Source organism: Mesoplodon densirostris, chromosome 10 (genome assembly GCF_025265405.1).
Source record: "Mesoplodon densirostris isolate mMesDen1 chromosome 10, mMesDen1 primary haplotype, whole genome shotgun sequence".
Taxonomy (NCBI): Eukaryota; Metazoa; Chordata; class Mammalia; order Artiodactyla; family Ziphiidae; genus Mesoplodon; species Mesoplodon densirostris.
In genome coordinates, this window is record NC_082670.1 from 109,178,244 (window position 1) to 109,204,197 (window position 25,954).

Below are 25,954 nucleotides of genomic sequence, written 5' to 3' on the forward strand. Positions count from 1 at the left end.
CCTATCCTGGCTTCTACCCCCGTGAGGCGAGTTTGCTTTAGACCAGGCTGGTGCCCTGGTGCTCTCCCCTGTCCCAGCAGGCTGAGGACCCCTTACACATCTTTGCTTGCCCTCGGCCTGGCACATCAAAGGCTCCATAACTGTTTCTTGAGTGGACTCACCTCCAAACCTCCAGCCCACAAAGACACCATCCTCTGCAGCAGACTCCTGGGTCCCAGCCTGGGTTCCAAGGCTGGGCCTGGTCCCTGGGAAATGATTGACAGGGAACGGCCTGCAGAACTGCGATTATTTGGGATTTGTTCTTAATGTTAATGCGATGCTGGTTCCTTTCTGTTTCTTTAATGCCATTTTGTACGAAGGTAGTTCAAAGTTCTTTACGAACAGCTAGTAATTAATTCAACTTCATTAAGGCCAATTAATCCAGGATTAATTATAAATTTGCTCAGAGGAAGTTATTATACTTTGCTCTTTGAGTTTGGCTTTTAAGCTTCTTTTAGGAGTAAAATGGAAATTTCCCTTTTCTCTGAGGGTGTCTACCTTGCCAGTGGTTGTGTTAACCACGTACCTTCCTCGACACGTCCCACACTAACCTCAGATGAGGTTGTCACCCAGGCCACCACTGTGCTCCATGGCACTCCCAGTACTGAGCAGATCTGCTAATGCCCTGTTAGCTGCAGGGTGGGAGCTGATGTCCTGGCAAGAACTGGCCCCACACAGGTTCAGATCACGGCCCTACCTCGTGCTGGCTGTGTGCCTGGGAGCACACCTTCCACCTGGATATGGATACAAACTCTTTAAGGTCTACAGTGGTCGGCGTCCCCTCCCTCTTCTTCTGTAAGACTCCTCAACTCTCCTTGGAGGTATCACACTCCTCTCCTCCAGGTCACGATGGGGGCTGACTGAACGCTAGCTCTAGGGGTGGGCCTGAGACTCAGGTCCATGCCAGTAGCCATGACCATCGGTTTGGCAGTGAGCGTGTGACCCAAGTTGGCACAATCGGAGAAAACCCTGGAATTTTTTCCAGGACAGGCAATAGAAAAGTGTGCTCTCTGTTACTGGACTAAAACCTGGGGAAATCAGTCTGGGCCCTAATGGGACCCCTGGAGGGAAGCCTGGCCACAGCAGAACAGTGGCCTCCAAAGATGTCCGTGTCCTGGCACCTGTGATGGTGTTGCCCTACATGGTAACGAGACTTGGCAGGTGTGATTCAGTTAAGGATCTTGCGATGGCGGGGATGAGGGAGGTGGGGAGCTCACCCTGGATTATCCTGTGGGCCTGATGTCGTCACCAGGGTCGTTATAGGAGGGAGGCGGGAGGATCAGAACCAGAGATGGCGTCATGAGAAGATGCTGCTGGCCGTTACTGTTTTTAAAGGTGGACGCAGAACATAAGTCCAGGAAGGTGGGCAGCCTGTAGAGGCTGGAAAAACCCAGACTGTGGGTGCTGCCCCAGGGCCTCCAGAAAGGAACGCAGCCCTGCCCACACCTTGATTTTAGTCCAGTGAGGCCCATTTTGGACACTGACCTGCAGAACTGTAAAAGAATACCTGTGTGTTGTTTTATGCCATTAAGTTCGTAGCAATTTGTTACTGCAGCCATAGGAGACTAATACAAACGTTTACTTGGAGTGTGGAGTCTCTTCCCATGTATTAAATCAGTGAAGGGCTCCTAACTCCCTCCCACCTGGTCAGAGAATCAGAGTCTGACAGCTAAGACCTACACTGGAAATAGCCTCACGGCCTGTCCTGTGGTCAGACCTGCTGCTTTCGCCCAGGCTGCCCTGACCTCTGACCCCATTGCCACGTGACGCCAGTGGGACGCCAGTGGGACGATGGTCCAGATGGAGCCCTGGGGACCTGCAGGCTCCAGCTGCTTTCTCGGCATCTGCTGCCAGGTTTCCACACTGCAGTGGGATGTGCCTGCTGAGACGGACGGAAACTGTTCCCCAGCAGAGAAGGCTGCAATCGGAGGCACAGGCTTCACCCTGGCTAACCTGACCCCGTCCCCAGCCCCACTTCCTGCCTCGGGCTCCAAAGCAATTCCAGTGAGTGCCCTCGGGTACTGTTTCCGTTTGAAAAGCATGACAAAATTACCAGGAAGGGCAGGACACACACACAGCAGGCAGATATCCAAGGGAGAAATAGCCCATGTGTTTATGTTCCAAAGCTCTGATGCCATATTCTGTGCCCCTCCCAGTGCTTGAGCCCATTGTAAAAGATCTCACTGAATTCTTTTCATAATCCTAGGAGGTGCCATTATTGCTACTTCACAGCAGAGGGAAGAGGACCAGGAGAGGTGACTTGCTCAGGCCCTCTGTTCCCTGCCAGCTGATCCTTGTTTTATGTCAGGTTTTTTTCAACCTCAGTGATATGAGCCATCTTCATAATTTATGCAATATCCAGGTACCACCTACAACTTCATATTTTTCTTTAAGTTTGACTTAAATAAAAGTATTTCCCTTACACAGGAAAACATTATCACTTGCCATAAATAGCTGGGAACCACAACAACCTCAGAATCAGGATCTTTAATAAAAAGAGAGATTAGCAAGCGTTAGAAAGGGGTGAAAGTCACACTCCACCCCCTAAGACTCACTAAATTAGAATTAAAAAGGCAATAATGTTCTCACTATGTGGATCAACTTTATTTAATTTTATGTCTTTGTACCACCTCTAAGATGCCAGCAACATTATTTAATTGTATGTCTTGTACCACCTCTAAGGTGTCCCTTCTGTCCCCAGAAATCAGCCTGGGGCTGAAATAACAAGCATACCAATTAGGTTGGCAACAATCAGAAAGGGGGCTGAGAATGTGGGAATATAAGACCAGGGACTAAGCCAATCAGCTTAAAAAGGGGACTCCTTCAACAGGGACTTTCTTTGATTTTGATTCTGATTGCTTTGGATCTTGGGGATCATGGCTCTGAAGCGCACCCCAGACACTGGGAATTATCCTGCTTGTAATCATCGTAATAATCTTTGTAGTGCGTTGTATTCTCTCAAGAGCTTTAAATGCATGTTTGCAGCCACTAACCACCACGCAAATGATCTCCTTACGACTGAAACATCAGAAAAAGAATGAAAGAAAGACTGACAAAGAACGTGAACCCGACGTCATAACCTGTGAGCACCACACAGAGCGTCAGCAGAAGCTGCAAGGCCTCCAGAGTGGCAGCTGGGAATAGCACTAATGCCTTAAATTTGTATTGCATCCCTCAGGCTGAGAGACTGGTCAAAAGGAGGAAATTGTTAAAAATAAGACAATGGGCCCAAAATGCAGTGGCTTATGCTAAGCCTCAAGTCACCAAATCAAGACTTAGTTACTGGACTTCCCTGGCGGTCCAGTGGTTAAGACTCCACGCTTCCACTGCAGGGGACACAGGTTTGATCCCTGGTTGAGGAACTAAGATCCCACATGCCACATGGCATGGCCCAAAAAAAAAAAAAAAATTAAGTTTCAGCTCTTTCCCCTTTGAATGGTCTTGGCAGCCTTGCTGATATACTGAGGGTTTATTTCTGGGCTCTCTATTCGATTCCATTAGTCTATATGTCTATCCTTATGGCAGTGCCACGCTGTTTGATTACTGCAGACCATTATTAAATGTCCTAAATGTCCTATTAGTTAGGATACACTCTCAGCACTCAGCTGAGCCTGGAGACCGTGACAACGTGTGGCTCCACGGGGCCCCTGGGTCATTGCCCCCCTCCACATGCAGCAGCCTTCTCAAGATGTTGGAGAAGGCAGAGGCAGGCTTGACCTGGGCTTGTGGGTTCAAAGGTCAGGTGTGAAAGGAGTCAAAGCAAGGAGGGAGCAGAAGCACTGGGAACCAAGTGGCTGAGATGCTCAAGCTTGGACTGGAGAAAAGAGGGGTCAAGGGACTGGAGGTGAAAGAGCAAGGCTCATGGGAGTGAGTGTGACAGAGCAGGCAGGTCTGGGGTTGTCACACAGCACAAGCTGGGAGGCAACTGCCCACTCCGTTCCTTGTATGTGTGTCACTGCACAAACCCATGGGTGGAACCCTAACTCAAGTTATTTTAAGCCCCAATGTCAGTGCCATTTACACTGCCAAGTAGGGCAAAGCTGGATCTGGGAACGTAAAGGATTTCATCAGGAATCTGCCAGCTTTCCTTTCCTTTGTGCTGGCTTCATTCTCAGACAGAGTCTTCCCATGAAGTGGCAAAGATGACCTGGAAACCTAGGACCCAAGTCTCTTTCCTGATATTTCCAGTAAAAGTGCAGGTCTGAGTGTCATTGGACTGTCCACTCACATTTCTGAACCAATCACCATTCTGGGGAGGAGGGGATACTTTGATAGGCCAGGCCAGGGTCCCATGTCCATTTCTGAAATAAAGCTGGGGGTGGGGTCAACCCATCTAAACCACCTAGATGCCAATTGGGGAAGGGTGGTTCTCTACAGAAAATTAGAGTGAAGGTGGCCAGAAGAGGTAGGAAGGGTGCTGGGCGGGCATAATAACCCCTGTCCACTGCTATGGGCCTCACCTACCTTCATGCACCTTGCATACTTTGGACACTGGCCTACCGCGTCATCTTCTGTTGAAATGAAAGGAACTGCCTGGCTCTGCAGCCAGGCCCAGCTTCTTTGCACACTGGACCTGGCGTCTAGGCCTGGGAAAGGCATTTGCTCAATTTGTGATCGTGGACAAACTCCATCCCCTTTCAGGGCCTCAGTTTCCTCACCTGTAAAAAGAGAATGCTAGGCTGGATCAGATGTCTGAACTGTTCTTTAGCAGGAAAAAAATGTAACAGCTCTGGTGGAGGGGGAGGTGGGGCCCAAAAGGTTCCATTCACTGACAGAAACCATTATCAAGTCCCATAAGATCCCGCTGTGTAAAATACGTGCAGCAAAACTGCATGATTTTGTGTGTATGTGAGGGCCCAGAACCCTACTGAATGTATAAGAAGCCTTAACTGTGAGCCAGGCTGTGTGCCAGACACTGGGGTTGAAATGATGAACAACACAGATGTGGTCTACACTTTCATAATGCCTGCCATTTAGTAGGAGAGACTAACATTGACCTGATAGTCTTGCAAGTAATCAGAAACCTAGACTCAAAAGTTATGATGGAGAAGTACAAGGAGATGTGGGAGTCAGGAATTCCTGCACCTGGATTTGACTTCAGGTCTGTCTCAACCCTAATGCAAGCTCCCCTGAGCTCTGGGCCAGTCCCTCCCTTTCTCTGGACCTGAGTCCACTCAGGTGTGAAATGGTGACATACCGTCTGCTTCTGAGGATGTTATCCTTCTGTCAGGGATCGGTCCAGGCGTTACCACGTCATGGTGCCTTCCTTGGCTCTCCAGCTTTTCCAGATGGCCCTGCTTTGGGCTTGCACGCCACGTGGGTGTACCTGCTTTGGCACACCTCGTGTTCCAAGTTTCCCAACTAAGGACTGAGCTTGTCAAGGCTGAAGATTTTGTATTTTATGTCTGCATCCTAGTGCATTGTAGTGTCTGGCTCACAGCAGGTGCTAACAAATGTTTGTGGAATGACTGGGTGGATGGGAAGAGTACACTTTTTGGGGGAGTGTTAATATCATCATGGAACCGGACAGGACACAGCCACTGGCTAATTGTCTCATCTGAGGTCGTGGGATGGGATGAGGTTTACACCGGCTGCAAAACCTGAAGTCCTCAGGTGGAGTTCCAATTCCAACTCTTCTGATTACTTGCTGTGCGTTCTTCATAAGTTACTGGGCCTCTTTTAGCCCGCATCTTTATCTGCATTAGGAATTACACTAAACGTCATCCACAGCCAACTTAATCTAAGTAAAGGGAGAGGTGGAGGCGAGGAGAAGAAGAGGAGGACAATCCCAGGGAGGATGCTGAGCACAGCCTCCCCAGGGAGATGAAAGGCGTGGGAGTCAGAAAACTGCTGAGTGGGCACAAGTCGAAGCTTAAGTTCTAAACCTGTCTCTTCATCTCCAACACCAAGGTCGAACTTGAGCTCCGCAAAAGGGTACCCATTCGAATGCGGTCACTGACGCGAAGGCGCCGCGAAGAGCGGGACTCGGGCCCTCACCGGGGCGCAGCGGCCCTTTCGGGCCCACCCGGGCAGGAAGCGCCGGCCTCGGGGGAAGCCAACCTCGGGACACAGCCGGAAGCGGGTGGGCGGAGCCTCCCCTGCAGCCGCGACGGGCAAAGCCAGGAGCCAGTGGGGCTCTGAGGCGTTCCCGCCGCGGCCAATGGGGAGCTGACCGAGGCGGGGCCGGACCAGCCGCCTGGTAACGGCCGCGTGGTAACCGGCTGCGCGCTGCTACGACTGAGTGGGCGCTCGGGCTCCAGGTGCGCAGGATGAAGATCGAGGAGGTGAAGAGCACCACCAAGACGCAGCGCATCGCCTCCCACAGCCATGTGAAGGGGCTGGGGCTGGACGAGAGCGGCCTGGCCAAGCAGGCGGCCTCGGGGCTCGTGGGCCAGGAGAACGCGCGCGAGGTGTGGCGGCGGGGCGGGGGCTGAGGCTGGGGGACTGAGCTGAGGGGGAGACCGAGGCGGGGACGGGGCTGAGGTGGGCCCGGGCGGCGCGGACCTGGGGGTGGGGCGTGGGGAGGACGTCCCGGGGCGCGGCGAAGACCCCGCGGCCTCACTCCTGGCCGCGAGTCTTGACTGACCGCCGCTCGGGGCCAGGCCGTCCGCGCGGCACGGGGGTCGGCGGGGAGAAGACGGGCCAGGTCCCTGCTCTCCGGGAGCTCGCGTTTCAGACACAGACGTTTAAACCGCTGAGCAGAAGGGCCGTTATTAGACTTCGGGGATCACTTCCTGCGGGGCTCTGCGGGCCCGGGCACGGCATTTGCGTTGCTGTGAGCGCAGTGGGAGGCTCTGGGGCTTTTAAAGTCGGGAGGTGATCCGCCTGAGCAAGTGGCAGGTACAGAGGCCTTTCTGAACATTCCAGTTAAGCCCACTTCTTCTAAGTGATGCTGGTGCCAAGTGCCTTCGGCCGCATTATCATCACAAAACCGTTCAGGCTCTGTGTGTGTGTGTGTGTATTTTTTTTTTTTTTGATGAAAACATTGAGCGTGGGAGAGGTCACTTCACCCATCCGCTTGCCACCCGTTTTAGTAATAGTAATGCTGGAGTTTGTGCCTGTGCGCCCCTGACTCCGGAAGCAGCGCGCTCTGTGGTAGGACCGCCCCCCTCGGGCCCCCTTCAGCCCTAACGTCAGCCCATTTGGCCCCTCTGCCCGTGCGGTGGCTCGGCAGCTACAGAACTCCTGGGTAAGACTGTTGCCTCCTAGCCTGATTGTGCTAATAGAAAGGGCCAGAGAGAAGCCTCTGGTTTCCATTTGGAACATCAGGTTTCCCGAGAGGAAATAGTGACAGGGCCAAGGTGACTTTGAAATTTCTCTTCATCCAGCTTCTGCTCTCAGAGGGCCTGTCTCTGCAAGTAGCTGACATTGTTGAGTGCTTTTCATGTGCCGAGCACTGTGCTAAGCAGCTCCGTTTCCATTGTCTTATCGTTCATCACCACCCTTATACCTGTCCCTCCTCCACTCTGTTATGGCACTTTTCAGACGTACCAAAAAGTTGAAAGACTTGTGTAGTGCGTACCTGTGTGCCTGAATTCTACAAGTAACATTTTACTCTGTTGCTTTGTCTTCTATCTGCTCATTTATCCATCTAACAATCTGCTTTTGCACCTCAAAGTAAGTTGTAGACATTAGTATACTTTGCCATAAACCCGTTAGGCTTTGTGCCACTATGCGATGAACTCTGTTTTCAGATGAGGAAACTGTGGTTCCTAGAGGTTAGGTTATGGATCTAAGGGTACTCGACTGGTAATTGGTCGAGCCAGGATTTAAACCTAAGTCTCTCTGACTCCAGAATCCATACTCTTGCCTCTGATGCTGTGTACCTCCCTACGAATATGAGCTTCCCAAGGATAGAGACCGGGTAGTATTATATACCCAGAACTTGACTCATTATAGGGACTCAGAATTTACGTACTGAATTATTAGTCATCCCACCTCTGCTACCAGGTCCTTGTCTGAGTCTGGTCACATCAGCAGCCTCCTTGATGTTTAATGTCCTCATCTGAAAAATGAGAGTTAGACTAGGTCATCTTTTAAAGGCCCTTCCAGTTCATACTTTTTAAATTTTGGAATTCACTGGACACGTCTCACTGGAGAGAAGGAGCCTAAATGGAAGAAGATTAAATGGAAGGGGAAGTGTGTGAATAAGAGTACGTAGCCAGGGTTGGCAAAGGCTCTTCTACCTCTTCTGAGTTGCCCAAAATCTTCCAGTGCTGAGGATTATGATATCAGAGGTTACTGTGGAAAGACCATAATGGCTCTTTTGTCTTTTTAGAAATGCAGCGTCTGAAGAATATCTTCCAGGCTCTGTTATGTGTACTGTGCTTTTCCAGCTGAACCAGAAATGGAATAGGGCACATCCACATGCATTCCTTGAACCCACGTTTTTGAGGGGCTAAGTGTGGGACCAAGGTAGGTCTCCACAGTCCATGGGGAAAGTGGGAGAGGAGATAAGATGTGCTCACAAGACCCTGTCCACAAGGTACCACCCAGGTAGAGGAGCTGTGGGCCTGCCCTGAGGCAAGGACGGTGCACCTTGGAGACAGTTGTGCTTTCGGGTTTTAGATCAGTGTGAGAAACCTTGAGATGAGGTGTTTCAGGAGTGTGACTTTCTCAGCCTTACTCCTTTAGGGTTAACTATTCTAAAATACATAAAACCAGGAACCCATTTATGGAATTTCTAAACATATACACACACACGTATCAATATGCAGTCCACTCTTGAACGACATGGGTTTGAACTGCATGGGTCCACTTATTCGCAGATTTCTTTCAATAAATACGTATTAGGGTGCTACATGACCCCCAGTTGGTTGAATCCAGGGCTGCTGAACCACAGATATGGAGGGCTGACTGTATAGTTATGTGCTGATTTTCGCCTGCGTGGAGGTTAGGCGCCCCTAACTTCAAGAGTTCGTGGGTCAATTGTATATATGTGTATGTGTATGCGAAATACATGCTGTACGTATATAATGTCCATACCTGTCTATATATAATATATATGCTGTAAATGGCTTAATACTCAGAATATTTAAAATATACAAACAAACAAGTAATTTAGTCTTGAGGATTTGAAGGGCATTCCTTGGATCTTAGGATGCTGTAGGTTAAACCTCACGTGCAGCATTTGCTTACAGCATTCTGGGATAGTTACCTGATGGCCAACTAGTAGAATATGTCATCGATTCTTAGCCCTTAGTGGGTTAATTTGGGAATGTGATGCAAGCTGTGACCCCTCCCTGGAAGAATGCACATTTGAACAGATACACACAGTCTTGTTTCCAGTTTTGAGGTGTGTGGGCCCCTGGAGTATATGCCACTGCTCCCGTTTGTACCCCTCCTGTCCGTTCTCCACATAGCAGCCATTGAGATACTTTAAAAACAAATTTTCAGAACATGACCTGTGGCCTCAGGCTTCCTCACTGGCTTCCCATTACACGTGGAATAAAATCCAGACTTTACTCTGGACTGGAAGATTCTGTTCTCAGTGCTACCCCTCCTGCCTCTACCACCTCCTCTTCCCGGTCTGCTTGTTTTCTGAACTCTGGTCAGCACAGCTTTTCTGTCCCTTGGACATGCCAAGCTCATTCCTGTATTTTGAATTTATTGTTTCCTTTGCTCGGAACACTGACTCCTGCCCTGCCTGCAGCTTCGTATATCACATATAATGTCAGAGAGGCCTTCCCCGATCACTCTTTATTATAGAGTAACGTCTGCCCCCAGCCACTTGCTCTTGCGTTGCCCTTTTTTCTTCACAGTAGAGGTTCTGTGTTTGTGTGTCTCCTCCACCAGGACGTGAGCTCCATGGCCCTCTACTGCCTCTGGCGCCTAGAACAGCGCCTGTGGAGTCCCGGCACTCGATGAGTCTGAGTTGTGTGGACCAGACACTGGACTTTTTCCTCCTGTGAGACATTTTAATATTGATTTATTATTTCTTTCTATTGTGGTGTCTAGGCATGTGGTGTGATAGTGGAATTAATCAAAAGCAAGAAAATGGCTGGAAGAGCTGTCTTGTTGGCAGGGCCTCCTGGAACTGGCAAGGTACTCATTTTCTCTCATTTTTTAAAATCTACCCAAGAGGATGATCTTAATGTCTAAGCCAAATTCAATTTGTGTCTTAACTAGTCTTTGTTTAGCTAAATGGGTTATACGTATGTTTTTAAAACCGATGTGCAGTAATACCGTTGAGTATCTAAAATCCATGCTTCTAAAATTCAAATTACCCTGGCTGACCTCCAGAGAAAAGAGAGTGAAGTCCTCAGAGGTGTCTCATTGTTTCTGTAATTTGTCTTTTATCTCTTTCAAGTCTCCTTTGCTTTGGAAATACATTTCTGTTGGCCTAGGGCTTCATAAAATCTTGGGAGTGACATCTTACTTGAGGGGGAAAGAAAACCAGTCAGCAAGCAATCTTCCGAATGCTGACTTGACCCAGCACTACTCTGGCTGTGTGACAGATGGAAAGAAAAAGGAAAAAAGAATTAGAGACGTGATTTTTATCTCCAAGGGCCGTATAGTCTCTCCAGGGCAGAGGGGATACCATGGCAGCATGAAAAACTCCAGTTGAGCACTAAGGTGCGGGGCGTCGCCTGATCCTAAATGCAGCTGGAATTGCAGCAGGAGGTGATACTTGGGCCGGTGTGGCTGGAGGGGTTGAAGCTTGACATTTGACTTTGCAGGGGAGAAAAGGGCCTTCCAGGCCGAGGGTGCAGGACAACTTGTGGGATCTGTGAGGGGCTTGGCTGGGTGCTTGGAACGCTCTGGAGTCCCCAGTCTGGGCCCTCCTTGTTCTTCAGGAGGGCTGCTTGGTGCGGGAGAGGAGGAGCCTGGGGGAGTCACTGTGTTAAGAAAGGGGTTCCAGCTCTGGTGCTGAGATCCCAGGCAGGTCCCTTAGCCTTTCTGACGCAGTAGCACAGCCCTGCCTGTTTGAGGGACTTTATTAAAGTGGCAAGTGGTGAGGTGATGACCCTAACGATCATGTTGAAGTCATACGACTGAACTGAAAGTATGTCTTTTACTTGTGTCTAACCATAGAGGAGGAAGTGCTATGTTTGTGAACAAGTATAAACGTCAGCTTTAATTCCCTTTCTGCTTGTCACTGTATTGACCATTTATTTGCTTACTGTTCCTTCTCATATCTTAGACTTTTGCTCTCCCTCCGTTTCCTTCCTAAAGTACATCATTAGGAAGTTCCTTCTAGAAGTTTGTTGGTGGCAGGGTCAGGTTTGTATTTATTGTGTTGCCCTTGTTTTGAAAGATAGTTATGTTGGATATATAATTCAGTTGACAGGTGTGTTCTTTCAGTACTGTTTCTCTCATTGATATTTGCTACCTTTTGGCTTCTACTGTTGCTTTTGAGAAGGCTGGTTTTGAGGATTTTGTCTTTTCTCTCTGGATGTTTTTGGGATATTTTGGTTTTGGTGTTTCACTGTGATATGTCAAAGTGTGGATTTATTTTCATTTATCCTGCTTGATATGGATCTGAGTACATATTGTGTCTAATAAGTTCTGGGAACTGGTCAGCCTTTGTCTCTTCAGATGCTGCCTTTCCCTGTTCTCTCTCTTCTCTTCTGGAACTCCAGCTAGGTGAGGTTCCACTGCAGAGGTCCTGCACGTGGGCCGAGTTTGCCCCCCGGGGAACATTTGGCGCTGTCCTGAGGCGTTTTCGGGTGTCACGCTTGGTTGGGCCGGGAGTGCTGCTGGCATCCTGTGGGTGGAGGCCGTGGGGTTTGCAGGGCACCCTGCAGAGCACAGAGCAGCCCCTGCAAGAGGAGTTCTCCAGCCCAAAATGCCCGCGGTGCCAAGACTGGGAAATCCTGGGCTGGAGCTTCTCATTTTGTCTTCTTAGTCTTTGAACCCCTTTTATGTTTTCTGTTGTTTTGACTCTTCTGCATTCTGGGCAGCTGCATTAGACCTCTCTTCCGGTCTGTCTTGTAAGCTGTGAGGAAGCTACTCTTTAATCCAGTCCATTGAATATTCTCCATTTTGCAAAATTTGAAACCTACAAAAGAGTGGAAAGGACAGGTTGACGAGTCCCTCTGTACCCTACGCATAGGTACCTGAGTGTAAATACTTGGTGAGATTTGTGCTTTCTCTGTGTTACTTCTGAACCATGTGAAGGGAAGTGCAAGGGACCTTCTCTGTCATTCCCATGGTGCTGTCATCCACCCAAGAAATGTAATGTTGCTAATAAAATTAGCTAATATCTAGTTGACATTAAAATATCTCCAACTCATTTCAGTCTGTGGCTCCTTCATTTTTTTATATTTTAAATGGAATCATAATCACACATCACACATTGCGTTCATCATTGTCTCTTTAGTCTCTTTATCGAGAACAGTTCCTGTCCCCTGCATTTTTGGTTTGTTTTCTTTTATGACACTGACATTTTTGAAGAGCCCAGGACAGTTGTTTTGTAGAGTACCCTACAGCTGTCCTCCAGTGGTCGTCTGATTGTGTCTGAAACATTCAGCCCTTTGGCAGAACGTGATGCAGGTGATGTGTCTGGAACCTGCATCACAACAGGAGGCTGACGCCACGTTCTACTGTGAGGGGACTGGTTCCCTCTGAAATTTATAATCATTTGGGAAGTGACACTTTGAGATGTCCTGAATATCCTTTTACCCTATGGCTGTAGCATTGATTGATGGTCATTGCCTTATCAGTTATCACATTGGTGGTTGCAAAATGGTGATTTTCTAAATCTGTCGTGTCCTCTACATATATTAGCTTGTTTTTTTTTTTTTTGTAATGAAGAAGCCCCTCCCTCCCCTACTCATTATTTTTAATTTCTTCATTTCTTCAAAATCTGTTTTTTGCTTATTTGTTTGTTTGTTTTGGCCGTGCCATGCAGCTTGCAGGATCTTAGTTCCCCAACCAGGGATCGAACCCATGCCCCCTGCAGTGGAAGCGTGCAGTCCTAACCACTGGGCCTCCAGGGAAGTCCCCAAATCTGGCTATTTTTGATAGCCTCTTGTTCCTCGTTCATGAAATACTTTCTTATTTATTTTGTATCCTGTATCTGCTTGTGGACTCATGTTTGATCAAATCTGAGGCTTCCCTGATCTCTTGATTAGGGCTGAGTGCTTCCTGAGAGGACTTGGGAGGGCCCCTGCTGTGCTGCCAGCACAGGGCACATGAAGGAAATTTTGTGGCTTGGGTTTTCTGGCCATCAGGCAGTGTAGAGACCAATCCTTCATCTGTTTGAGAGCCTGCTAGTGAGACTTCCTCGGCCAGAGCTGTGTGGTGAGACGGACAAGCTTGTCTTTGTCCCTTGGAGATTTTCTCTGTGGCCACCTTGTCTACTGACGTGTGCCCTTCAAGGCTCCTTTTTATCCAGGGGTTTCTGGCATCTGTCAAACGCCTGCCCAGCGTTTCAGAGTGGTAAACTACCTTGCAGTGATAGTTTACTACTTTGGGTCTATCATGGCTACTTACTTCTTCTAGATGTTTTGTAACAGGATGCAGTGGCTGTGGCTCTAGTAGCCGCTTTGCTGGAAGCGTGGGGCTCTGTTGCTTTTGTAACATTGTCCCCATGGGCCTCAAGGTTCAGACAACTTAACTGAGTGGCCGGCAGGAGTGTGCTGCTTGTTCAGAGTATGGCCATTCCCCTCCGGAGGCCTGCACACCCTTTTTTTTTTTTTTTTTGGCGGTACACGGGCCTCTCACTGCTGTGGCCTCTCCCGTGGCGGAGCACAGGCTCCGGACGCGCAGGCCCAGTGGCCATGGCTCACGGGCCCAGCCGCTCCGCGGCACGTGGGATCCTCCCAGACCGGGGCACGAACCCGTGTCCCCTGAATCGGCAGGCGGACTCTCAACCACTGCGCCACCAGAGAAGCCCTAAATAATTGTATTTTTATGTGAAATTTCCCAACATTAGAAAATGGGCAACAACTGAGTTTAAAAACACACATGAGGACTTCCCTGGTGGTGCAGTGGTTAAGAAGCCGCCTGCCAATGCCGGGGACATGGGTTCAATCCCTGGTCTGGGACTATCCCACATGCCACGGAGTAACTAAACCCGTGCGCCACAACTACTGAGCGCACATGCCTAGAGCCCGTGCTCCACAACAAGAGAAGCCACCGCAGTGAGAAGCCCGCGCACCACAATGAAAAGAAGCCCCTGCTCGTCGCAACTAGAGAAAGCCCGTGCACAGCGATGAAGACCCAACACAGCCAAAAAAGAAAGAAAACACACATGAGACTCTGCAGGCCAAAACAGGAGCAGTCTGTGGGCAGCCAGTTTGCTACCGGTGATCTAACCCAGGACTTTGATTTGACAGATGAGGAAGTCAGGCACCAGGGATTTGCCGTGTACCCAGGGTCGCGCTGAAGATTAAACTCTCACCAGAAGGGCAGTGAACAGAACAGGAAGCTTTACTGAGCCAATTTTAAAACTGTCTCGGAGATCCGTGTCATCCTTCAGTAGCAGCCTTGTTCTCTTCCTTAGACTGTACACCTTGGGGACCTTACCTGGGTTCTCGTGTCAAAGTTGAGGAAAGGTGAAAACCGTAGTACAAGGCCGTGGTGTTTCCCCGTCCTGCCCCAGCTTTAAGGCACTGGCTTTTCACACTTGCTCTTTGACCATGGTAGTTATCTTAGCAAAAGTACATTTGTAGTTTATTAGGGCATGTTCAAGTGTAACTTCACCAGTTCATAGCTTCAGAATCCTAGGTTGTGTGTCATTCTTCATGGTTTGCGGGGCCACTGAGCATAAAGTGAACATCCTGTCATTTGTTCCTTGATTATTGATTTCTAATGGGTTGTAAGTTGGTGCCTTCCTGTGTCTGTAAAGACAGAAAGCAGTATCTCAAAGACCCGGTGGTGCTGTTGTACTGCGACGAGGTCTGAACCCTGTTTTGACACTGAGGGAACAGTTTTGGAAGACTGTACTGACTATTCTGATGGGAATCTGATCTCTGGAACCCTGCTGTCAGACTTTAAGGTTCCACTGTGCCATTTTCTAGATTATGGTACCGCGGACGTGTTATTTAATCTGTGTCTCAGCTTTCTCATTTGTGAAATGGGGAGAGTAGTGGTGTCCACTTCCTAGGGTGAGTGGGAGGGGCATGTGAAACATCGGGAACTGGACTGGCCAAGTCTCAGTCGTGACAACTGTTGTGATGACAGGGACCATTATGCTAGAAATCGACTGTCCACAAAAGTCATTAAACGTTTATTGTGAAACATGCAAACTGTATTAAAACTAAAGGGCTAGAATTTCAGTTCCTAGTTAATAATGTTTTTATGGCATATGTTCCTGATTTATACTTCAGGAATGTGAAACAAGTGCATTTCCTTTGTTTTCTCCTGTAGACAGCTCTAGCCTTGGCTATTGCTCAGGAGCTGGGTAGTAAGGTCCCATTCTGCCCGATGGTGGGGAGTGAGGTTTACTCCACGGAGATCAAGAAGACAGAAGTGCTGATGGAGAACTTCCGCAGGGCCATTGGTGAGTACCCGGCCTGCACCCACTACCCGTCTGCGCCTGATACCCTGTCCATGTGTGTCCGAGGCTTGTCCTCACCTGCCTCTTCCTTGCGAAAGTGCCTCTCGGACTTGTATTCGCGGCGCTGCTGTTTCTCTTTTGTTGCCATTAGTGTTGTCTTTGCAAACGAAACAAAAACCCAGCTTTTCCAATGGAAGTGCTTTAGCAACCAGCAAATGTGGGCCCAGCTGTGGGGCCGCGGTTCTTCATCTGACAAAGTAGATTTTCCTGGGAGCCTTACTGTGCTTTTAGAGATGCCAGTCCGCTGAAACAGTTCTGGACGTAAGCCAACAACACTGTGTGTCGTGCCGTCAGAACGCCCGGCCTGCATGCTGAGCCGGTCAGCAAGCGAGGAAACCACGTGGGACGGCGGGGCTTCAAGGCTGTGCTGCCAACCCTGCAGGGCCTGGAGCTGCTGTACTGACTGCCTGTGACGTGCCAGGCCCGCCACTAACTGTGGCCTTTCACTCCCCAAGAGGAAATTCTCAGTCTGCATTTTGCATCTGATGAAACAGAGTCTCATAAAGTTAAATAACTTGCCTCCTGTGACCCAGCTAGTAAGTAGCAGCAGCCCTGCAGTCTGACCCTACACCTGTCTGACTCTGGAGCCCATGCTCTGACCATGTGCTGCGAGCAGAAAATGGCCGCCCTCCTGAATTTGTACCTCTTGCCAGCCAGGACTTCTGGGGCATTCTCCTGGCCCCATTCCTGCTGGTCTAGTTCTGGGGAAATCTTAGTTTCCCTCAGACCTACTTGTAGACATAGCTCATTCCTGTTAAGCTATGAAAAAATATTTAATGCACACGTGAGTGTCTATATCTAGGATATACTGGCCGAGTTACAAGTTATGAACACTTGTCAGAGTGCCTGTGTCATTTTACAGTCCCTCTGGTTGTCAAAACAAGGTAAGGGGCTTCCCTGGTGACGCAGTGGTTGAGAATCCGCCTGCCAATGCAGGGGACACGGGTTCGAGCCCTGGTCTGGGAAGATCCCACATGCTGCGGAGCAGCTAAGCCTGTGCGCCACAACTACTGAGCGTGCGCTCTAGAGCCCGCACGCCACAACTACTGAGCCCGCGTGCCACAACTACTGAAGCCTGCACACCTAGAGCCCGTGCTCCCAACAAGAGAAGTCACTGCAGTGAGAAGCCCGTGCACCACAACAGAGAGTAGCCCCCGCTCACCACAACTAGAGAAAGCCTGCACGCAGCAACTAAGACCCAGTGCAGCCAAAAATAAATAAAATAAATGTATTAAAAAACAAACAAAAAACAAGGTAAGTATTCTCAAGAAGGAAACTTACTAGAAAACTTCAAGGAAATTATGAAAGTTAAAGAAAGGGTAGATTTGTCTAAGCCCAGAATTCTTTCCTCAAGAATGGTAGAGTCTAATGGAAGGGTATGGTCACGTAGGGCCTTAGAACATGGTAGGGCTTTGCATGCTACGTGGTGCGAAATGAAGGGAGAAGCAGTGGGAGAGTGGAATCCCTCTGGCTGGGTGTGGAGAGTGAGGGCAGAAGCAGGGAGCCCACGAGGAGTCTGGGCAAAAGGTGGTGGTGCGTCGGCCGGCGCGGTGGAGCTGGGGGTGGGAGAAGCGGTTGGATTCTGGGTCTGGTGGGGTGGTGGAGCTGATAGGATTTCCTGAGAGATTAGATGTGGGGCTGGAAGAGAGAGAAGAGAGAGGAGGTGAGGATGAGTGCCAGGCGCTGCCGGGCTTGGAGGTGGGAAGCGTGGGGAGGAGCAGGCTGGGCGTCTGTTGAATGTCACTGCGGGTGTAGCGGGCCGTGTTCATCAGTGTAGCCCCAGTTCCTGGCCCACGGTGGGTGCTCCGTGACGTTTTTCTGAGCGAGAGAAGGGGTGCACTTTGAAGCAGGTAGAAGAAAACAGAGGCCTCTAGCCCTCAGTCTGTGTCTGGTCGATAGACAGATGTTGTTTGGTTTACACAGTGTTTTTTAATAACTTTTGAGTGAGTTGCCAGTATTTGGAAATTGGGAGATGTCCCATAAAATGAAAGAAGCTTTTGTTCCCTGGCAGCCGCGGTGGTCCAGACGAAGCAGGCACCCTCCCTAGCAGAGCGGCCTGCACCAGCTCGCCCCGGTCTCCTCGTGGGACTCGCTCTGCTGCCTTAGAGTCCCTGCCAGGGCCCTGTGAGCACTGGACTTTGGGACTCTTGTTAGAGGTTGGTTTAGAAACCAGAGACTGTGCACTCTGTCCATAGGCTAAGTTCTGGATTTTTTTAAACTGCAAAGTATTTCCTACTGGAAATATTTTTTACCTTGAAACACTGGATTTCTTTTTTTTGTGCCTATTTTAAACTGACATATAACATACACATAGAAAAGTGTAAAAATACCTATAGTTTAACAATAATGAAGTAGACGCTCATGCAGTCACCATTCAACTCAAGGAACAGAGCACGGGCGGCACCACAGACATGGCTCGTGCCCTCCCAGGTCATAGCCCCTCACCTCTCCTACACGTCCCCCACAGAGCGCAAGAGTGGTGTGGCGGTGGCTTCTGTGGCAGTCATAACCCCGTACACCCGTGTGTGCGTCCTAAGCAGTGGGGCTTAGTTTTGCCCCTTTTATAAACGTTATCTGAACGGAACCTACTTTAGGTGCTGTGTCTTGCTTCTTTACCAGCTTTATCTTTGTGAGGTTCAGCTCGTTGTGTTGTATCTGGAATAACAGTGGAAATGGCTCACTGCCCGCGTGCCACAACTATTGAAGCCCGCGTGCCTGGAGCCCATGCTCCGCAACAAGAGAGGCCACTGCAGTGGGAGGCCCATGCACCATGGCGAAGGGTGGCCCCCACTCACTGCGACTAGAGAAAGCCCGCACGCAGCAGCGAAGACCCAATGCAGCCAAAAATTTAAAAAAACACACATATATATATATATATTAAAAAAATATATATATATATGTATTTTTTTTTCTGACATTGATAAAAGATGACAAAATTCACCTTTACATGAATGCATATGTTTGGATTGCTTAAAGTTAACTTAAATGCTGTAAAATTTGAAAAACTAGAGATAAATTTCCTGGCGTTCTGTTTTGTGATTTGCCATTTTTGAGGGGACGAGACAATGCGGTTCTTTTGATGGCAGCAAGGTGAAGAGAAATTTCTGGATCCTGACAAAGAATAAAAAGACAGGCCATTGACTCTCTTCAAAAAGGAACCCTGCCCATCTTCCTCTGCCTTTGAATTCCTGTGAAGTGGCAGAGGGGGTGGGGAGGAAGTGGTAAGCTGACCAGAAATAAAAAGCAAGGAGTCTGTGCTGTTTCCTTGACGCGATGAAGGTCCCTGTCAGGGATTTAGAAACCTGAGCCAGCAGATGAAACCTGTGTCGTTCACGATGTCATTGCCGGAGATAGCGCCAGCCCGACCCTTTTCCTGGCTAACAGCCGGTCTCATTGTCCGTCACCCACATCCCCTGCCTGCTTGTCAGCACAGAGCAACTTCTAAACAAATATGGGGGTTAGTGAGAGACGGGAATGCCTTTCTTCCCCTACTCAAGGAATTTCGTGTTACAGTCGTCTACCAGTAAATAGAGGGAAGCATTCCATTTGAAGGAACTTATCTACGTGGGATATAAAAGTTTTGATTTAAAAAAAAAATCAAAGTTAATTTTAAAAGTACAGTAATTTCCAATTTTGTCACAATCTTCTGTTGTCAAAATTCATGTTGTTTGGAAAATTTTTGTCTTGATATTCAGGAACTAAGCATTAGGTAAGGTAGAAATGAAATGCAGCCTCTCTTTTGGGACTATTCCAAGACTTCCATTTGTAGGTGATCAGATTAAAGGAAGGTAGAGTAAAACTTTTCCTTAACTTTAATACCTGAGAGTCTTTGTCCTGATTGGGTTTCTGGGGAAAGAAGGCAAACAACCCAGTGATAGGATAATGACCTGGTTTGAAGGTGGGAAGTGACTGAGCGTGTCTGAACCACGGGCAGTGTTTCTCTGTGCCACTGGGATATTTCCCTCTTAGGACAGAGGCGGCTTGGTGGTGAGGACACCCAGACCATTACGGGGCTGCCCACCCTCAGGGTAGTGTACAGCTCCATGCCACGAGCCGAACAGAGTTCTTCACTCATTCTTCAGATGAGTGTCTCTCAGCTGGGGCTGTACATTGGAATCATCTGGGGAGCCTTAAACTCATAAAGATGACCGGGTCCCAACCCTTGAGATTCGGAGGCAAATGGTCTGAGTGCAGTCGAGGAGGGAGGAATTGTAGAAGCTGTCAGGTGAGTCTGCAGGGTGAGAACTGTGACTGGGTCCAGTGGAGGTGTGGAGCAGTGCTCCCTCAACTTAAGCCAGCAGTGTTCCTCTTTCGCCCGGGCCCACTGCTATTATTTACTTAGGTATTTCTTTTTAAAGTGACTTGGTAGTTTGGTGCACAAATACAGAAGAGTGCACGGAACATCAGTGTATACCTCGGTGGATTATTACAAATTGAAAACCCATGAAACTAGCACCCAATCAAGAAAGAGGTTATTGCCAATACCCCAGAGCATCTGTATGGTTACATCTGTCCTTCCATGTTTGAGAGTCAGCCCTATGGCTGCGGGTAGCCATCATCGTTTCTCATCGCTCCGTGGTGTTCTGTTGTGTGAATACACCACGGTGCAGTCACCTCTCCCACTGCAGGTAGACGTGGGAGTTTTCCCAGTGTTTGGCAACTAAGAATGATGCTGCGTGACTGTTGCTGGCTGTGTCCCTTGGTGCACACGTGCACTCAGGCCTCTTGGGTATATACCTCGGAGCTGAATTGCAGGGTCACAGGTATTCATGTAGTCAATTTTAGGAGATAATAAATACCATGCTGTCTCTAAACCAACTCACACTCCCACCGGCAGTGTAAGCTTTCCTTTAGTTCTGCATCCTTACCAGCTCTTGATATCGTCAGTCTTTTTAGTTTTAGTGATTCTGGAGGTTGTAGGGTAGTATTTTGTTGTTTTTTCTTTTTCCATTGTTAAAATTTTTATTTTGGAAAGTATCAAGTACCCAAGAAGTGGTCAAGTGGTACGATGACCTCCCCCATGGTCCCATCTGAGTGCAGAGCTGCTTTCATATCTATAAGTATTTCAGTTATGTATCTCTGAAAGAGAAGGACTTAAAAAATACCATTTTCATACCTAGAAAAAATTAACAGTAAATTCTTTAATATCATCACGTATCTAGTTAATCTTCACATTTCAGGTTGTCCTGTGTCATAATATGTTTCTTTTATAGTATTAGTATGCAAATCAGGATACAAATAAAGGTCTACATAATAGATTGGTTGAGAAGTGTCTTCTGTCTTTTAAATCTGTGTTTCCTTTATGTTTCTATTTTTACCTTTGGGCAAAATACAAACTAGATAGAGACGGGGGTTGTACTCAAGCACTGGCAGAAAGGGGGTGATGAGCGCCGTGGGCACATGCTAACTGGAAGGGAAAGGACAGGGCAAGGTTCATGAGAAAGGCCCTGCGGTAGGGTCAGAGGAAACGGGTCCTGGAGACTCGGACCCCAGTCCTGGGTCCACCCTGAAGAGGGACAGACTCTCCGCCTCACCGCTGGCGCTGACGGTTGCATCTGCGAAGCGGAGACGGAGTCCTTCCACGGCTGCTTCGGGGCTGACGACCCTCCTGCTGTCTGCCGGCCCCAACCCTCTGGGCCGGGTGGGGGGCTGCTTCTAAGGGCGAAGAGCTGCTGCAGCTTGATTCTTAGTTTATTGTTGGTGGTGTGGTCTGTCCCCTGGGGGTGCCTTCTGTACCCAGCTTCACCTGATCTGACCCAAGGATGCTTCCCTCCTCACCTTTGAGCTGGTGGCAGGCACAGTGACTTAGAATGGCTTTCTTGTTGAAGTTTTCAGAATCCTCTGAAAACAGATTTAATAGCTGTTAACTTACCTGTGGCATGGCTGTGGTTTCAGAGGAAGCCATTTGTATCTCTTGACCTGGACTTTGGGAATTAGAGCCTGTGCTGGAGTGTGTATGTGCTATGTGTGTTTTCAGAGAAGCTGGGGTGGTGATGTGCATTTGTCTTCCTATTTTAAGAAAACTTCAGTTACTAATGATTATCATTGCTTTGTTAGAAAAACCCAGTTTCCTCTTTTTCTCAAGTTACTGTATATGTTATTGAAGCACAATGTGCGTACACACAGAAAGGAGCATAAATCGTAACTGTGGAGCTTGGTGAGTTTTCATAAAGTCAACACACTCATGTAACCAGCACCCGGATCAAGAAACAGACCTTACTAGAACTCCAGAAGCTCCTTATACCACCTCTAGCTACTCTTCTTGTCCCCCGGGCCAGCAGGCAGAGACATGCCTGTATCGACTTGGAGGGGAAAAAACGTCTGATCCAGACAAGGCCTGGGTTTTCGTGCTGAGTTCGGGGGTGCCGTGGTGCAGGGGCTGTAGCATCCCGTGGCGCCCTCCTAAGAGATCGTGGGCCTTGTACAGAACTTGCAGGCACATCCGCAGGCAGATTTCTTGGGTGTTGGATGGTCTGCCTGATGACACCCCCTCAACCCTTAAGTGGCTTCTTTGGCCCGTCCATTCACGTGTGCCTGTGGGGCTGAGCCTTCAGCCCGGGTGTTGACAGTCTCGTGGGGGCCGCTCGGCGCTGCAGGTCCCGGCAGGGGGAGACGCAGGGTGCCAGGTGGTGACCGGAGGGTGAGGAAGAAGGAAGGGTTGTGTCAGGGCAGCTTTGTAGAGCCGGCAAGTCTCTACCTGGAAGTCTGTGAGGCCAAAGGGAGGGAAGGATGCTTCCAGCAGCAAAAACGTTATACTTGAGGGCACTGAGGCCATCTTCTAAAAATTAATTTGACAACAAACGTTTACTGAACAGCTAATGTGGGTGATGTTTAGAACAGGAGAGAGAAGTTTGCCTTCATTTACAGTATTCTAATCTAAGAACTGTATATCCTTTATTATTGGGGGCGGTTTGCTTTGGAGATGAATTGCAAAGAGTTGTAGAACAACCTGCTACAACTCGTGAATGGCAGCTGGGTGTTTCTTCTTGGGGTGTGCAGTGACGACCAGCCGGGGCCCAGCTGCCTGGCGGGGCGGCTGTCCCTTGCTCTCAGCACGGACCTCTCATTATTATCCTATGCCTTGCTCAGGCCTGATGGTGTCAGAAGGGGTGTGGTGAGTGACTCCACTGGTTTTAAAAATTTCCTTCGAGTCAGAAATGCAGGAAACAAAGGCCCATGTAGTTGCTGCTCTAGCGGAGTAGGATGGTTTGGGCTCAGAGACAGGATCAGAGGCTTCAGCTAAGTTTCACCCCCTCGGAGGGGTAGCATTGTCTGAAACAATTCTGAGGAACGATGGCCTGTGTGTCTAGTGCTAGATCTGAACCTAGAAGGTGCCTTTGAGAAGGTGAGACAGAACGGTTCTCTGCGTTCCGAGCAGCTCCTCCACGACGTGTGTGTGGGCAGCGCTTCCCCACCCAGGGTTACATACGGGTGAGGCTGACTTGTTGGTTCTTATAACGTGGAGGTGTTATGGCTAAAATGGCTGTTAAAAGAACGAGAGGGAGGGCCTCCCTGGTGGCGCAAGTGGTTGAGAGTCCGCCTGCCGATGCAGGGGATACGGGTTCGTGCCCCGGTCTGGGAGGATCCCATATGCCGCGGAGCGGCTGGGCCCGTGAGCCATGGCCGCTGAGCCTGCGCGTCCGGAGCCTGCGCGTCCGGAGCCTGTGCTCCGCAACAGGGGAGACCACAGCAGTGAGAGGCCCGCGTACCGCAAAAAAAAAAAAAAAAAAAAAAAAAAGAACGAGAGGGAGTTGCGCTTCTCACCAGGGCTCATTCATCTGCCGTCTGTCTCTTCCAGGGCTGCGGATAAAGGAGACCAAGGAGGTATACGAAGGCGAGGTCACGGAGCTCACCCCATGTGAGACGGAGAACCCCATGGGGGGCTACGGCAAGACCATCAGCCACGTGATCATAGGGCTCAAGACAGCCAAGGGGACCAAGCAGCTGAAAGTGAGTGCCTGCTCGTGGGCCGTCGCGCTGCCCCAGGATCGCCCCGCGCGGCGTGACCTGTCTGTGCACAGGGCCGACGGAGTCACGTGTGGGGCACGGCTGGCACACGGAGGACTCAGTGAAGACGCGACTCTTCTTCTCTTTTTATTTATTTATTCATTTATTTATTTTTGGTTCCGTTGGGTCTTCGTTGCTGCGCGCGGGCTTTCTCTAGTTGTGCAGAGCAGGGACTACTCTGCGTTGCGGTGCGCGGGCTTCTCATTGCGGTGGCTTCTCTTGTTGCAGAGCACGGGCTCTAGGCGTTCGGGCTTCAGTAGTTGTGGCTCATGGGCTCTAGAGCGCAGGCTCAGTAGTTGTGGCCCACGGGCTTAGTTGCTTCACGGCATGTGGGATCTTCCCAGACCAGGGCTCGAACCCGTGTACCCTGCATTGGCAGGCGGATTCTTAACCACTGTGCCACCAGGGAAGCCCTCTTCTTTTCTTGTTGCCGAGGGAGTTGTGTATGTTAGGACCTGAGCTGTGTGGTGCCATTCTGTGTCCCACACAGTGACCGTGTGTCACAGGCCTGGGCATTGACGGTTCAGTTCCAGTGCTCGTGCTCACAGGAAAAGCAGCACTAAGGGATCTGGTAAGAGTTGAAGAGTGATGACAGCGGACTCCCCAGTGGCCCAACACAGAGTCCCGGCTGCAGTCCCTTTTGTGTGTCAAGCCCTATTAACCCGAGGTGGCTTCAGTGGTCGGTTCTGCTCAGGCCAGGGTCCCGGAGAGAGTGTGGCGGTGGCAGTGGGGAAGGCCCTGGGTGATCCTCCCACTCCTGTCCTGTAAACCTTGAGGAGGCGGACAGCAGGGACGCCGGGCGGGGAGCATGGGTTTGGAGTCTCTGCCGCTCACTGCAGTGTGGCCTTCTGCAGTGACTTCATCTCTGAGCGATAGTTTCATCTGTTACTTGGGAATAATAATTGCCTATCTCCAGAGTTACTGTGAGGATAAAAGTTGTAGCTTTGGGTGTGGCACCCAGTTACCTAAGAAGTGGTAGCTGTTGATGTTGTTGTGAGATGGGGCAGCCTGATTGTGGCTTTGCCTTATTAATAACAATGAATAACCTTTTCTTCACAGCTCTCACTTATTGTATGTGCCAGGCCCTGGGCCAAGTGCATCAGCAAATCTGTGTGTGTGTGTGTGTGTAATTTCCTTCATTTTACAGATAAAAGAACTGAGGCTCGTGAGGAGGTTAAGCAGTCATCCTCGGATCACACAGCTAGTTAGTGGCAGGGCGGACTCTCTGAGTCCTAACCACTATGCTTTCTGCCCTCCAACTTGCTGTGTGACCTTTAGAAGTCAGTTGAGCTCTCTGGGCCTCCCTATCTGTAAACTGTGGTAGATTGACCATATAATTTCCCCATCTTTGCTCTCCTCTGTGATTTTATTGTTCTTTGATTCTGTAAGGTGGTTTCTTGGTCACTGCTTTATGGAGATCATAAAAATGTCACTTCTTCAAAGGACCATTTTTCTTTATCCTAACAGCGTTTCCATCTCAGGAGGCTGCCTCTGCAAATACCTCTCTTAAACCCCTCCCCCTTCATCTCTCCCATTCTGTAGTAATTAGATTTCTTAGTAGGGTCTACCACCTTTCCAGTAATTACATCTTCAGTCACTTCATTTGGGAAATTAACTGATATAAAAATGCTGGAGGCAAAAAAAAAAAAAAAAAGGTGTACTATCCAATATAGGATATATAAAATAAGATATGCAGTTTAAATTTTAGCTACCCATACAGCTGTTTTGCACAGTTTCTTTAAGAAAATAACAAAAGGGTGAATGTTTTGCTTCCAAACTGAGTACTTCCAGCCACTTTGAGCATATGTACAAGCTGTTTGGATAGATGGAGTTCAAATACTGGGTGAATATTTAAGTGTGGAGGAGGAAGTACCACCATCTTTATGGAGAGCCTCCCTCATCCCAGCCCTGCGGTAGGGGCCTGCCAGCCCCCGTCCTCATGCTCATGGCAGGGGTCCAGGAGCCGTCGGGCCCATCCCACCAGGGAGATAGAGCTCTGGGTTCCCTCTGTGGTTACTCTCTGTAACAACTTCATTGAGGTCTCATTTTTAGTAAAATTCACCCATTTGATGTGTACAACTCAAGGAATTTTAATCGGTTTACAGAGTTGTACAGCTATCATCACAATCCAATTTTAGAACATTTTCATTACTGCAAAAAGAAACCTCATGCCTAATCTACTTTCTGTCTATATATTTGCCTTTTTCTGAACATTTCATATAAATAGAATCATACAGTATGTGTTCTTTTATGTCTTGCTTTTTCTACTGAGTCCTGGCAAGTTTTTACTCTTTAATTTTGTTTGAGAGTTGAGAGTAATAGCTCCCCTTGAAATTTAACTGAGAGAAACATTTCTCAATACTGACTCTGTACAAAAGATGCTGTCCCAGAGCATTGATCACC

At 49.0% G+C, this 25,954-nt stretch overlaps 1 protein-coding gene across 1 annotated transcript in view; it reads left to right on the forward strand.

The window, feature by feature from the left end:
- The first annotated feature begins 6,218 nt into the window (after positions 1 to 6,218).
- Positions 6,219 to 25,954, forward strand: part of RUVBL1 (RuvB like AAA ATPase 1) — a 34,234-nt gene continuing 14,498 nt past the window's right edge. The window contains exons 1-4 of the mRNA XM_060110301.1: positions 6,219 to 6,449; positions 9,997 to 10,083; positions 15,355 to 15,487; positions 23,343 to 23,494. Of these exons, the coding sequence (XP_059966284.1) occupies positions 6,309 to 6,449; positions 9,997 to 10,083; positions 15,355 to 15,487; positions 23,343 to 23,494 (513 nt within the window). The 5' untranslated portion in view covers positions 6,219 to 6,308. The remainder of the gene's footprint in view (positions 6,450 to 9,996; positions 10,084 to 15,354; positions 15,488 to 23,342; positions 23,495 to 25,954) is intronic.